Source organism: Mizuhopecten yessoensis, unplaced genomic scaffold, assembly GCF_002113885.1.
Source record: "Mizuhopecten yessoensis strain PY_sf001 unplaced genomic scaffold, ASM211388v2 scaffold5519, whole genome shotgun sequence".
NCBI lineage: Eukaryota > Metazoa > Mollusca > Bivalvia > Pectinida > Pectinidae > Mizuhopecten > Mizuhopecten yessoensis.
The window spans coordinates 1,060,297-1,076,447 of NW_018406089.1; the positions used below are offsets into that span (position 1 = coordinate 1,060,297).

The window sequence follows — 16,151 nt, forward strand, 5'->3', positions numbered from 1 at the left end:
CTTTCGCTTGGTCGTTAAGCAATCCTAAACTAGCTACCTAACGTTCGTTCTAATCTTGACTGGAACCGGTAACAGGTCGCGCAATTTATATTTGACAGTACCTGAACGTAAGTGCATACGAAGTGCCCCGCGCAGAATCGGGTGTGGTTTCTTTATTGACTTCTAGCTGATTAGGGGACATTAAGAAAACCGAGAAAAGATTGCTGTATCCCACTGCATTTATGTCCTAGAAGCCAACTAAGGTGGGCCCTTCAGAATCTGGGATTTTCTTCTGTGTCATCTAATAAGAGGGCATTGAAGATGGACCAAAATTGATTTGTTGTCCGAATTGCCAAACTTTTTTCGTTTTCTGTCATTTCTGGTCTTTTTCCCTGTGTGTCTGTCCTCGTATGAACATGGTTGTTGCGAGGACGTTAAACCCCAATTAAACAATACGAAGTTTACGAAGCGAGGATGATGTGTATAGATTGCTCCAGGTGCACGATTAATTGGCTGATGTAGGGAACATGCTTTGGTTTTCCTAACACTTCCCGCAAAAACGTATTAATTACATTGTACCCTGTTAGGTCAATTTGATCTTATGTGAAAATCAGTATGGTGGCCAATGGCTTTTACAACTTTCGGTGGATTATGTGAGGAACCTCAATTTACGCATAAGTGAAGGACTGCTTTGATTTCCATGAAAATTACTACAAACACTTATATAATCAATTACCCTCTGGAATGTATTTCGCCTGCAGCATTCCACCTTATCTACGTATGAGGTAACCTATGCTAGAATTAATGGAAAGAAAATGAAGCTACTAAATAAACACTTTTAGAAACTGCCGTAAGATATTACAACCGCATTTCTCTGGTTTTAAACTTTCCATAGTAAACCCCAGATAAAGTCAAACAGAAATTATAAACGAAAGTAAATGGATTTGATATTTTTCTTCTGGGATATTATATATTTGTTTAAGATATGGCAAGATCATTATCATTCGAGACCTTTTTGGTATAGTAAAATAGGCACCAATGTAACGGCAATTTACAGTTATACAGTAAAGATGTTTGGCCCGTATGATTAGGAAGTTTATTTTATTGCTACCAACTGTTGATTTTAAACTTCAATTTACAGACTTCGAACCATTAATAACTATGTTTGCAACGTCAAATTGGCAAAGTGATTTGCAACGATGCGTAGACAACACATTACACTCTGTAAAACCTTAATTCGGTATTCCAGCTGTAGAGGACACCGCCAAGACGAGGTTTGTCCTTTCCCGTCTCCTTATAGGACTTTCCTACATTACTCATTCTGAATTATTGAAACGCGATTGGGCCAACCTCAAAACATAGCATGCCACGAACTATTTACAGTAATTAGATTGCATTTACCTTCAGCATACACGAGTAAACTATTTAGTGATTTAACAAATCTTAAAATCTTTCTTCGAAAGGGTAACTATCTCAATAATTCTAACCTTCCTAAAATGGTTGGTTTGTTCAAAACGATATATCTAACAACAACCACTTTTTGTCTTTTTCCTTTCGTGTGTTCTATCTAACTTTTATTGGCACTAAAGAAATCTTCAAGGCGTTGATGGGCTGTTAAAAATAACTTCTTGACTAACTTGTTAACTTATAAGATTACAAGCGTCAGGCTAATAACAGGTGAGCGATGCCGGCCCATTTTGCCTTTTTTGTTGTTAGTCTCAGGAAACCGTTATAGCTGTAGTTCGTTTTGAATGGCATATCAAATAATAGTATTAAAATATGTATATGACAGTTGTACAATGGTTTGCTGGAGATGTAATACATATTTAAGCTGTTGTCAGAATCTCCATTGCCTTTCATTTCGGCGTGACTAGGAATCAACAGAAAAAAAGGTAGTTTACATTTCTTTGAATACAAGATACATTGGGTATGCAGTAAATGAGGTTTTGTATAGGAATGTTTTTAGGATATCTTTAATTGCAATCTATACACGGTGTTCATCGATATGATTGTGTGCCAAACCGATGGCACATGCCTCCACTGAAAAAAAAACACAGCACCTCCGTCGAGTAACCAAATTTAAAACCAAAGTGATCTGCTATTATTTTTCCTATGTTATCCATTCTTTCCTACGTACACTTTCGTTTTGGCTGTATCTTCCTATAGGCACCGTCTTCATATGGAATTGGCTGTTGCGAGGACGTCACAGCTGGTTGACCCATTGTCAGTGTAATATAACTAGGCGGAATGATATGCCAGGTGTTTTTTGCACGATATTTCAGTGAGATAGCAAAATGAAGTCGGCATCTGATCCGCGCTCTCGCAACGAGGCAAATACACTAATATACCCTGCCTCAAGCACACACGCACACATGCTCGCATACATTACACACATAGAGGCAGTTCCTTCAATGACCTTAGCTGTTGATAAGACATTATACCACATACAAACACCCATAAAGAAAAAAAATCTTATTTGCATAAAAACATAGTAACATAATTATATTGCTAACTATATTCAAAATATGATAATCAATCATCCACCATTCCGTCAATTAACACCACAGCAATTCACTATTGAATTCTACTCACATTATAGCAACACCAGAGCATATTTAAACACTTCCATCTTCCTATTCCAAGACATATAATCAACGATGGTGTAAAACACCGAATCATCCCAAACAAAAATAGCTATGATTTTTTTTACGGCACATGCCTTGAGGGATCAACTAGGGTACACCATTCTAACTAATTATTTCGTCAATATAGCTATTGGTGTTTCCCTGATGATATTATCGATAAATCATTTGTAATGAAAATTACATTACAGACGTTTATTATCAATTTATTACAAAGATAACAAACTTGTTCAGTTTGAACTATTGAATCGTCTTAAAGGTCAAAAGCGCTAGCATGTCCATCTGAATTAGTGGTGTGCCTTTACTAAATTTGCGGTGGGAAATAACTTGGAGGATCTAGTTACCAAACTAGAACGCTTTCTGGGTAAGGTAAATGCTATGAACTTTATTAAATCTTTATTATTATTCCAGTACAATGAATAGTGAAGGAATTCCACTCAAAGGAACGTTCTCAGAAAAGGTACTCATATAACGTAGAAAATATGAAGAGATGATCCAATGACAAATATAAACTCTTAAGCAGGGGTTGAATCTATTTGTTCAATTACTGTCTTGGTTTCTCCTGTAGCATTCAAGACATATATTGATTTCACTAACACAAACAAAATACATTCCTATTCCTGTCCATGCTGCCTTTTCTTAATTAATCATTTATTGGTCACAACATGTAAGATATCAAAATTAATTAAAGTACTTGACTACTCTTCACAAAAATTGAGCCGCCACCAGTGATTGCAGCAAGAAATTATCAGGAAACTCAGCTTTTGTAATTTTTTTGTCCATATAATATTCACCATTTCGAACAAAATTAATTCCGCCTTTTGGCACACGACTTCGACAGTATACCTGAAATTTCGTCGTAAACCATTCGGTAACCTGATGTAAATTTCGAATTACAATTAATACCCCTCCATTCAATGCAATTACCTTTTGTCTAGTACATCTTCACCTCTCAAGTCGAGAAGTAAGTAGCAGCAGCATGTGATACTGCTATTTACCACACAACGCCTATGTTTCTGCAGTTGACACAATGCAATCAATCTGGCTTGGACGAAATTGAACACAATACAATCAGAACAGAAATGCACCACCCTGAACTTTAAGTGAAAGACCATGTAGACTTCTACATTAGCCGCTCCCCTAGATTTTTACTTAAAACATGATCAACATGAACGGCTTTCTACTACTGTACATTGATGTCCTTAAATGACGTTGGCTATTAACAGGACACCTAACGCAGTGAAGTCAAACTTTAAAAGCCGTTTTTGTGACGCCTCTTTCGTTTTAAGTTCTATCCTACATGCTCTTTCTTTGTGTCTCCCTAGGCACCCGTCTTCACTATCAACATGTTGCAATGACGTAAATCACGAGCAAAAAAACAACAACAACAACAACAACAACAGACTTTAAAAAAGCGGTACATTGACCAAATGCTTTATTTGATCAGTAGAGTACAATTCACTACCTGCTACTACCAAGCAGATTATTCTTAGGGTCAGTAGAGCTGGTTCTAAAGTTAAGGTTCTTGTTAACGCGAGGTAACATAGGTAAGCTGACGGACTACCCAGAAAGCAGTCGTGTGTTAAAAGGGCAATCGTGTGGTTGAGAGGTAAATGATCTGCTTGTAAAGCCATTAAATAGTATTACCGGCGGCAACATAACAGCATGCATTAATGGCTTTACGTGACAGGTGGTGAAAAGGGTATCTAAGGTTTTTAAATCCATAACACGCAACTGTTTTTATCGCGTTTCTTATCCTTATTTATTTATTTCTTCTACTTCATTATCTTACGCGATTAACCTGTCGATTCGTTTTTCTCAGAGCCGTTCATGTGCTGCTGCATTCCTCATGGACTTTTATTAATTTGCATACTTATATTTGCTCTGGCAATGTTTTAACCGACTCGGAAGACAAATGTGGCCACGACGTTCGCTGATTGGTTAAAAGTTTGAGGTATCACAACGCACAATGCAGTAGGGTGGTCGGGTGGTGCAGTGGATAGCGCACTTGCCTTTAACCAAGGCGGCCGGGTTTCGATTCCCCGATCGGACGTGAAAAGGTTAGTGTCACCTGCCCGATCACGTGGGTGCAGTCATTGTAATATTTGGGATCTTTATCTTTCTTTCTACTTCTATCCTTTTGCCTTTTATTTCCTAGCGCCATGCTTGGCAACACCTCTCTTTTGGCCTTAACGTTGAGCGTTCGCCAACGTGATGAAGGCAATAGGTTCTGTCCCCAGGCCGGGACATACCAAAGTCCATAAAAATGGAAGTTGTTATTCCCTGCTTAACTTTCAGCATTTAGGGTAATGGCAACAACTGGTTCAACCGTTGTCAGTATAATATGACAGGGCGGAATGCTGTGCTGGGTGCCTTCGGCATGGTATTTCATTGAAATAGCACTATAAAGTTGGCATCAGATCCGCGCTCTCACAAGGAGGCAAGCACACCAACATATCCTGTCTTCTGCATACACACACGCAAGCACGCTTACACTACTTCCATCCTTAAATGGCATTAGCTGTGTATAGGACGTTAAACAAAATTAAACCAAACCAAATGCAGAAACGGTCGAGAATGAATGGGAAATGGAAGATGTTATGTTTGTGGAGGGGGGGGGGGGGTCGTCGAAGCAACACCTACGGCCTCAAGTACTGCTAGTCTAAAAGATGTTAAGAATATGGAGGAAGATTTAATAATTGGAAAATTTAATGCACCAGGCCGTTTTAGAAAAACGAATGAAGAACATTTGAAAATATAAAAGAGAAAACTGCAGACAATCAAAATCTATAAAAAAAAAGTTCAACAAAACGGTCATTTTTTTCAAGGTAACCAAAACAATTATTTATAAAAATAATGTTATTATTACCAATAAATGAATAAAATTAAGATTTTAAAGGATTTTATCCTTATTTAGTCTGGATTATCCTTGGTCCAAGGGGACTCAATTTTGTTTTAACGTTGGATATGGCCCCCCTGGGGGCAAAGGGGAGGGGGCCCAATAGGGGAAATTAAGGTGAAACCCTGAAAATGATAGTAGCGCTTGCTACTATTGGGGTGTTATTAAAACAAGATGGCCACCAGGCCGCCATCTTAGATTTTGACAATTGAAGATTGTATTCTCTAATATCTCCAGAAATGCTGGATGGTACAGTACTTACATGTACCATGGAGTACTTTATCTTTACCTAATCAAGTACTTTAATCAAATCCAGGTGAGCGATACTGGGCCTCTTGTTATATTTCAGAATGTTGCATGGAACGAGATGGTCAGAATATAACTGCTTTGGGGTTTATTCAGAGTACACTCCTTTTTTATGTTATGGCTCAATAACGTAAATAATTATTCAGGTAAAATTATAATATTAATTCGAGGTTCTTATCAACCGCTTTATTACAACGTAGTTCGTCGGTCGTCTCAAATCGGTTCACATTTTTTTATCCGTGGCTATAGGGCCTTTGCAACCAGCCAATATCTTTCCAACTCCCTAGGTTGCATACAGCCGGTGCCACCATTTCGTCGCTCACAGCTTACATTCAACCTTTCTAGCACTGCCTAACCACGTAATGGTTAAGAGCTGAGTAGACTGGAACAAGCAATGTTAAATATTTTGCTCAAAGCTACAACACAGTGCCGTAGCGTATCTCGAACACACAACCCTTCGTTCATGAGCACAGCGTCTTGCCACTAGACAACCGTGCCTCCAACCCATGTTTTGTTGCACAGGTTTAATAAGGGAAATTTTTAGTAGTGAATTGCTTGTTTGGATGAGATTCAATGTTCAAGGTCATATGAAGACGCGTGCCTTAGACAACACTTCCGAAAAGAGAGAGTAGGGAAATGTGCAAAAATATATAGACATCACGAATGATGTAATGGGGGCAGCAAATCAATGTTTGCTTCAATGACACTTAATCAAAAGCGGGGAGGGGGGAGGCGATCCTGCACGTAGTGGTTTTTTGTTGTATTTTGTTTAAAGTCCTATTAATAGCTAAGGTCATTTAAGGACGTGCCTCCATGTGTGCCGGAGACAGTGTATGTTGATGTTTTTGCCTCCTTGCGATAGCGCGAATCTGATGCACCTTAATCTCCTTTTGAAGATAATATGCAGTGGGGTACAGCAATTAACGATAAATTGAATACGCTTCCGGTTTAACACACGAACCTTTACTTTGACACATCTCCGGCTCTAAAGTCGGGACGACAGTATCAGCTGCGTATGATCCTGCTGTTTACCTGATATAGCATATGTTCCTCAGCTGAAGCAATTTTAATGAATCTAGCTTTGGACGAAACTGGTTGGTTTGGTTTCATTGGGTTTATCGTCCTATCAGCATCATAGGTCATTTAAGGACGTGCATCCATGTGTGTTGTGTAAGCGTGCTTGCGTCCTTGCGTGTGTGTGTGTGCAGGAGGCAGGGTGTGTTGGTGTTTTTTGGATGAAATTGAACACCATATAGTCAGAAGAGAACTGTACCCGTTTGAACTTAAGACAGCTTAAACTATTTTGCATTAGCCGCTCTATTACATCTTTACTTAAAACATGATCAACAGGAACGGCTTTCTACTAACTTGACTATAGCTGTTAATAAAATAGTAAACCCAGTAAAGCCAAAACTTTCAAATCCCTTTTGCGACGCACTCTGTCGCTTTAAGTGTTATCCTTCATGTACTGTGTCTCCCTAGGTCTTCATTATGTAACTCAATGACATAACTCCCAAGCAAAAGACTTCAAGAAATGCGGTACATCGACCTAATAAAGCTTTGTTAGATAGAGTACACCTCACTACCCGCTTTTACAAAGTAAATAATTTCATTTTTTGGGTCAGTTGAGCTGGTCCTACAGTTAAATATTCTTATTAACACGAGGTAATCAGATGTAAGCTGACGAACTATCCAGAAAGCAGTCGTGTGTTAAAAGGGCAATCATGTGATGGAGAGGTAAATGATCTGCTTGTAAAGCCATTAAATAGTATTACCGGCGGCAACATAACAACATGCACTAATAGCGGCACGTGACAATTGGTGAAAATGGATAGATAATGTTTTTAAATCCATAACACGCAACTGTTTTTATCGCATTTCTTATTCTTATTATTTTGCTTCATTATCTTACGCGTTTAACTTGTTGATCCGTTTTTCACATGGACGTTTATTAATTTGCATACTAATTTTTGCTCTGATAATGTTTTGACCGACTCGGAAGACAAATATGTCCGCCATGTTCTCTGATTGGTTTAAACTTGGAGGTTTTTTAGAGACTGCAAAAACGAGGTTATAGTTAACACGTCTTACAACCGAATATCCAGATTCGTGATTGAAGATGGCCGTCATGACTCTGATTGGCCTACACGATTATGTTAGAAAACGTGATCCGTTTCAATGTAGGGTAGTTAAACGTTAAACATACGGCGTTTGGTTAGTGTGTTTTGATAAAAATGTCCGTCGTGGTTTTAATGGCTTATATATTGACGCTTTGAAATTGAGTTTTATTATGCGGATTCACATGTCAACCTTTTTAATTACAATGATAATTAAGTGAACGATCGAACCGACGATCCTGTGAGAGTTAGGACTTATTTGTGTTCAATTTTCTCATATTTCAAACGATTACGTAATCATAATGGACATTTAAATCCCATCAGGCTCAAACATTCGCTGTTTTGTACACGTATTGCACATTAGTTTGTTAACATTTTAGTTTGGTTGACGTCCTACTAGCAGCTAAGGCCATACAAGGTCTGACCATGATGGTGTAGCTCTTAGCCCTACATAAAAGTGTCGTCACCTCGCGGAAATCTCATCCCACACGTACGTGTTAACTTTGAAATCTCGCCCAGTCTCGTTATTCTGACACTGAGCATACCAGTCCTTGACGACTTTCATATAAAGCTGAATGCAAATCTGAAAGCTGAAATTATACAAGGTCTTGTGTAATCTCGGTCTAGAGGATAGAACTCATCAGTTTGTCGTATTGCACAGGTTTAATAAGGGATATCATTAGTAGTGAATTGCTTGTTTGGATGAGTTTCAATATCCAGGATCATTTGAAAACGGGTGCCTTAGACAACACTACCGAAAAGAGAGATTAGGGAAGTGAACAGAAATATGTAGACATCACGAATGATGTAATGGGGGCAGCAAATCAATGTTTGCTTCTTCAATGTCTCCTAATCAGAAGACGGTGGAATGGGGGAAGTACGATGCTGAAGGGGGGATGGGGGGGGGGACATTTATCGCCTTTTGAAGATAATATGCATGGGTACAGCAGGCCTATTCGTTCCGAGCCTGCGAGTGCTACTTGACAAAACCTCTCTTTTTGCATTGAGGTTGAGCGTTCGCCTAAAAGAGAAACATATGGGTTCTTTCTCAAACTGAGAGGAACAAGTTAAAACTGGCTCTTCTTTTTCTGTGCTTGACGTTTAGCAATAAATGATTTTCCGAAAATGGCTTGTTAGTAAAATGTGATCAGAGGCCTGTCCGTTTATGTGTAACAAACGGTTTGTTTGTTTTTAAATGTAACATTTGGCGTATTAATACTAGTGGACCTTCAAATGTTTATGCAGGCATTGCAAGGCTTTGTCAAGGCTTGCCAAAAAGCAGCATCAGATTCCTAGGTCCGACCTTATTTTATAAACAAACAACTCTGGTCCAACCGGTTTAGCTGTTTGGACCACGATAAACGAAACGGCCCAGGTGATATATCGTGCGCATTTCATTGAAATAATACGTTGCAGTGGTCAGCTGTATGATGCAGTGGAATTAATTCCTGGCATTCTGTATCTAATACCGAAGTGTGTGTGTGTGTGTGTGTGTGTGTGTGAGAGAGAGAGAGAGAGAGAGAGAGAGAGAGAGAGAGAGAGAGAGAGAGAGAGATACATATAACCTCAGCTATTGAGAGAAAGGGGAAACCATTACCAAACTAATAAAATTTCTATGATTTGTTTAGGACATTCATTTTATTTTTGTCGTGCTTCTAAATGGTAATGTGATGTCGTCGCATTCTCATGAATCATTTTATCTAATTAGAAAGGAATGCCTTAAACCCTTTGACACTTAGCATTGACCTGTACTATTGATTTTTTTTCCAGCAATCTTCCAAATGATAGCAATGTTGTTATGCTGGTATTTTGCATCGACGACAGTGTTTTTATATTTATAATAAAATAGCCTATGCTTTGTCAGGAAATTATACACATTGCAGTTTCTAAAACGGGCAAAGCAGTTGATAGATCTACGTCTGTCGTTAACCATTGGTGCTCAGACTTACACGGCGCGGCTCCGAACACATTATAAGGAAACGTTAGTGTCATTGGTGGCATATAAGAAGGTATCGTGTCATATAGGTTGTAAATTCCAAGCAGAGACCAGCTTATATTATGAAATAGGTAATGATCCGATAATAGGGAAATAATGCAAAGGAAAAGAACATCTATATGTATATAAAATAGCGAGAGAACAGCACGTCGGCTAAACGTACTTTCCCGGTCAATCCCCTTTTATCTGTTAAGCACTGTTAGATGATAGACATGTCGGCATCAGGCATCACTGTTGATCGATTAATAGCTAAGGTCACAAGACGTGTCCACGCATGATGGGGTCAAAGTGTCAACTTACTCAATTATCATAACAAGGACACGGTAACATGACACTCCATCCGGTAACATTACAATGACAATGGGCTAATGAGTCCCTATATTCTCTCATTTAAAGCCGGTCATTTCATGACTACGCAAAGTGCAATTCTTACATAATTAATGATATGTTTTCTGGTCAAGATTTTGGTTTTATTAGGTTTGATGTTATATTATCAGCTAAGGTCATTAAAGGACGTGCCTCCATTTTGGAAATGTTTGCGTGCATGGTTGTATGCAAGCGTGGATAAAACACGTGATACTGGATATCTCAAGAACGTATTATGGAAGATGTCCCGACATACCAGCTTTTTGAAAAGCTTTCATGACACCGTACTGTCATATGGTTTCTTGTGGAGTTTTTCGATGTAAAATAGACAGCAAGTTAATGCTCCTTTTGATCATTCGAAACAATTGATGTTCCTCCGTGGATTTTGATTCTGCCTGAGGTTGATCTGTCACGCGATGAAACAGTGTTGAGGGGCCGATAGGGAGTCAATAACTAACTTTACCAAATTATAACGAAAGTGAGTTCAAGTCTAACTCGTTTGTTAAAATCTAATAATTAAACACATCAGTTCCGAATTAATCAGGAACTACAATCGATCGAAATATTCCTTTTGAGATACCTGATATATGTTCTACCGATGTTCGTGACAGAAATGTACATGTAATATACTACTAAAGAATATTATTATAACAAGCCGTGCTTGTTCTAGTCTATATAACACAACACGAAATACGACAATACGACCATATACAGAACCAGACAAAGAATGGAAAACAAATTTCCGCTCTGCCGACACAGACGTTGAAAAAATACAGTATTTTCGAAAATAGAAAGCGAAAGGTTTTCTATATGATTTTGTTGTCAGAGACAAGTCGTTTTTAACGTCAGACTGTTAGCCATGCTGTTTTAACATGCTGCAAGAGAACCTCTCCAAGAATAATTATAATGACTGCATAATTCCCCATGCCTAGAAGTTCGTCTTCGTAAACTAGGAGAGCGCACATTGGTCGTATTGCATTGCATTGTCCTTATTTGTACGGGCGTTTAACGTTCAATAGCTATGGTTGGATACAAGAAAAGATATAGATCCCAAATGTTGCAATTGGAGACAGGAGATCAATATTTAGGTTCTGCAATGTCCCCTCGTTATTCGGGTGGGGGGGGGGGGATGTTTAGATGGCATTTTAAAGTCGGCATCAGATCTTCGCTATCTCGCTATCCCAAGGTGGTAAATACACAAACATACTCTCTGAAGCACAGATACATAAATGCCGGCATACATTACACACATTGAGTCTCTTTCGTAAATGAAGCCTACAAAATCAAACCACCCGATCTCATTGTATTTATTATGAGAAACAAACTTGTTAATCAAACGTGTGAAGTATTTGCATTTTAACTAGAGCACAGGCACTGCTGCAAGGACACGGACCCTCAACTATAAAAAAACATTTAAATTTATAAATCAATGTATCAACCCGACTCATTGAATTGGTTATGACAAAGGTCCGCTGGGTGAATTCAAAGGTTTAAAATGTGCCGCAACCATAAAGTCAAACGGTCAAGTATATGTGTATATTATGTACACCAGCGGTACGAATCTTCTAAAATATCGAGCAGCGAGTCTTTTTTTTCAGCTTGTAAAATTAATCGTAGAAAAGGTTGACGGGAGTGATATGCTTATATAATAAGCCTCTTCCCCTGTCTGCTCCGATGTAGTTGTTAGTATCCACTTTTGATTCTCAGACATGTAATGGTGGAATTATTTGCCTCTGTACCGTCTCTAACAATTACATTTACAACCCCAACGGTTATCCTCATAAGGCAAATCAATTATCATAACAGCTACTTTAAGGCTATAACGTTTAAACAAATGTAACGAATTTCCTGTCAGTACTATGATTATTTTGAAATATTTACATATCTCCTTTCTTCAGCTTAGTAAACTCTGACTGCGTATAAATTAGCGTATACGCAGTGGGAAAGGGCTAGGCGTTCATACTCCCGTAAACGCCGTCAAAATGAAGGTCAATCCTTAAATACATTCGTTGTTATCATGTTTGGTTAGTTTATTTGCTCAGGTGATAGGAGGCCTATTCTGTCAAAAAATTACCTTTTTTCACTATCCAAGCTTAAATGATAAACCTATTGTAATGTTATAAATGAAAGCAAATCGATAAATGTTATATTTCCAACTTTACATTTTAATTATGACCATAGCTGTTGATAGGACGTTGAAAAAATACTGAACCAAACTAAACCAAACCAATCAGCTGGTCAATATGACCCAATCATTTTGTTCGCAGTACCGTTATTACTGTCTTGCCGTTATCATAAAATGGACACATTGCCATTTAGTCTATATAAATAAAAGATGCGAGGTTAAATACGTCTTTCCGGCAAACGACATTCTTTGCAGTTCTCCAATCAGTGGTTTACGCTATTGATTTGTGATGTTAGACAAGCAACATGAAAAGTTAACGGTAAAGTATAGCCCGTGTCTGTATGTACACAGCACACAATACCATATTTGATATAACTGTTTGCCTGTTTTTAACAAAATTCAATATCGTTACGGTATCTACTGGTAGAATCTGAAAATCATTTTAAGATCAATGTATTTCAAAGCACGCGGCATCTTGCCAGCTCACATTTTTGTACTGTGTATACCCTTCCTTGCATGTCCCTTTGCGTAGCCGTGGAAAGTGACTATTATGTAGAAAGCACAGAGGAAAACCCACGATTCTCCAGGTGGCTAACATCAGCTGCCTCTTACAACATGCTGTTAGATATGGCATAGGTAGTCTTTTCCCGAATCAGCACAGGGTTTGGTTTGGTTTAGTATTGTTTAACGTCCTATCAACAGCTATGATCATTTAAGGACGGCCTCCCCTGTGTGCAAGATGCATGCGTGTAGTGTGTGCGTGTGTGTTTTTTGGAGGCTGCGATATGTTCGTGTTTGTCTCCTTGTGATAGCGCGGAACTGATGCCGACTTTATAGTGCTACCCGATCACATTAAACTGACAACGAGCGAACCAGTCGTCCCACTCCTAAAATGCTCAGCGTTAAGCAGGAGTAGAAATTACCATTTTTACAGACTCTGGTATGTCTCGGCCAGAGGACAGAACCCAAAGCCAACTAAAGGACAAAAGTGAGGCATTGTTAAGGGAGACATTAGGAAGAAGAAAGTTGTTTAGAAAGAAGAGAAAAGATCAGATCCCAAATGTAGTCGCCTCTTACGATCATGCAATGGGGGCAGCAGGTACAATTCTTACGCCCTGCATGTTGTTTCTCATTCTGTCGGTGGTGTTTTTACCTTACATATCGTGGGTCTTGGCGAAAATAAACGTATATTTCACTGAATGAAAAATAGAGAGTGACGGACCAAAATAATCCAAATTCTTAATATTGCTTTACAGGTGATACGCATGTTGGTGGTGATAGTGGTGGTATTTGCCATGCTGTGGCTGCCGTACCGGGCTATAGTGGTATATAACTCCTTAGCAGACTATAAGTACCTCAACGTCTGGTTCTGGCTCTTTTGTCGCATCATGGTGTACATCAACAGTGCCGTCAATCCCATCCTCTACAGTCTCATGTCGCTAAAATTCAGAAAAGCCTATCATCGGATACTCTCTTGCAGTAAGTATATTTTCATTTTATTTCAGCATGTTTGATTAACAGTATTAACATGTTGATAGCATTGACCAACATACATATGTTACACATAACGAGGCAGGTTCTTAAGTTTCCTTAAATGACCGTTGCTGTTGATAGGAAGTTTTAACCTAAACCACCAACTAACATTAAGTGACTTACTACTAAGGTGGGTTTTTTCCAAAACTGCATTCCTAACAGCATATTAAAATAGGAAAAATAAATGACATAAAACAATCGATGACGAAAAACAAAAACCAATTACAGCTCAAATGTTTAAAGTGCCGATGATTAGTTGTCACTGATAATAATAATTCAGAGAAAAATATTTTTTTTAGATAAATACATTTTATCAATGGCGTATATTTTTCCACAGCTTCCTCGCTTTTATTTTGAACCCCGCCCTTCAATAGCTTTATGGCAAGTTCAAAAATAAACCAATGCAAATCAATCAGTGATTCATCCAAATAATGAAATTATTAAGTGCCGAGCACCGGAAGTGTGCGATAAATTCAATATGTCGTCAAATAAATGAAATTATCATGCTCTGGACTTTAAAGTCCATTTAGGTATCAAACAATAAAAATCACAACACACCAGCATTAACAATACTTGTTTTCCCCAGTCCAGATACTCACTGTATAACCCAATTGATTATATCCCGATCTTTTTGTTTCAAAGAAACTATGGTAAAACTTGTGGCTGCGCCATCCCCTTCCATCAGTAACAAACTGATTGATAACACAGGTCAAGAAGTAGGCAACTGTGACGATAAACTTTCCCTTTTCAAGAACTACTGCCCGCCCTTCTTCTTATTTGTTTGTTTAAAATGTGGAGGGGTTTAAATCTGTAATTCAACAATATTTTGCCTAGAATGATTGTTTTGTTTTTGGACTTGTTTCGCCATCGATCCAAAACCTTGCTGCATGGCAAGGGAAGATACTGAAGAACTCTAAATTAATACCTTTTTAGGTTTCAAAGGTTTTTGTTTTATAGGTTTTAACGTCCAATGAATAGCTAAGGTAATATAAAGATGTACATCCACGTGTGTTGTTTATGCATGCATGTTTGTATGTGTGCCGGAGACAACGGAATGTATTAGCAGTCGGGAACAGACAAATAGTAATAATAATTGCGGAAATATTTGTTTCGGAAAATCGGCCAACTGCATGACGCAAATGGCGACTTATGGCCCCAACACAACACACGGAGGAACGTCCTTATATGACCTTAGATGTTGATAGGACGTAAACCCCTTTACCCCCAACGGCAGTGCTTTCTCCTCACTGCGCAATTGCGGTATTAACGCACCGTAAAGAAAAACGGCGCATCCCAATCATACTTTGGGGCCGCTTTTAGCACGAACAAATCGGCTTTGGAAAGGTTACAAATTAAGGGTAATCTTACCTACTCTGTGGGGATCTCGAAACCCACGTTAAACCATTGCGTCCGGGGATATCGGAACCTATTATAACATAATAAAAAATCACCAGGAATTCCGAACAAAAAAACACAAATAAAATGGCAGGCAGTGAAGTGTTTTAGTTACTCGTTTGTGGAATGAAGATTTTGAAGCAATCTATGCGTCATTGACCGGATAGAACTTATGTCCTCATAAATCGTATTTCTCATACGCAAAATTACTCTGAAAATAAAACGAAGTGAATTGGAGATCGAGTAAATCACTGGGCAAGTCAGGCCAAACCTAGCAGTACATGTTGCTACGATAACAAGCAAATTCGTGGAATGTATATCCCCCGCTTGCAGGACATATTGTAGGTTAACATTATTGTGGTTAGGTTTAAACATGTGAGTATCGTACTGTTGAGACATAATTTATAGCTTGAAACTGTAAGAAAAAAAGCCCTATACCTCATTGATTATCCGTAAATATGCACAAATCACATCGGTTGGCAAACTTAGCACGAGTTGAATGTGCACAAGGAATTTGGTTGAAACATCTTAACAATATCTACAGCAACATGAACTAATTGTAAGTGGGGACCAAGCAAAGATGCACCAGAAAAGGATCGCATTGCCATACTACACCTACAATGTACTTACTAAATTTGAGTGAAATTGAGCAATTTCGAAATTGCAACCAATCAGAATCCTCTGTGTAGTTCCTATGGCAACGAAACATATGTGATTGAATTTACAGTCCCCTAATACCCCTATATACAAATTTTCATCGAAATCAAACAATATCTAAATTGCAACCAATCAG

The 16,151-nt window shown here is 38.4% G+C and overlaps 1 protein-coding gene across 1 annotated transcript in view; it reads left to right on the forward strand.

Moving 5' to 3' along the window:
* LOC110450859 (thyrotropin-releasing hormone receptor-like) overlaps positions 1–16,151 on the forward strand; it is a 48,567-nt gene that overhangs the window by 9,554 nt on the left and 22,862 nt on the right. Inside the window, exon 2 of the mRNA XM_021498631.1 lies at positions 13,687–13,909. Coding sequence (XP_021354306.1) covers positions 13,687–13,909 — 223 coding nt within the window. The remainder of the gene's footprint in view (positions 1–13,686; positions 13,910–16,151) is intronic.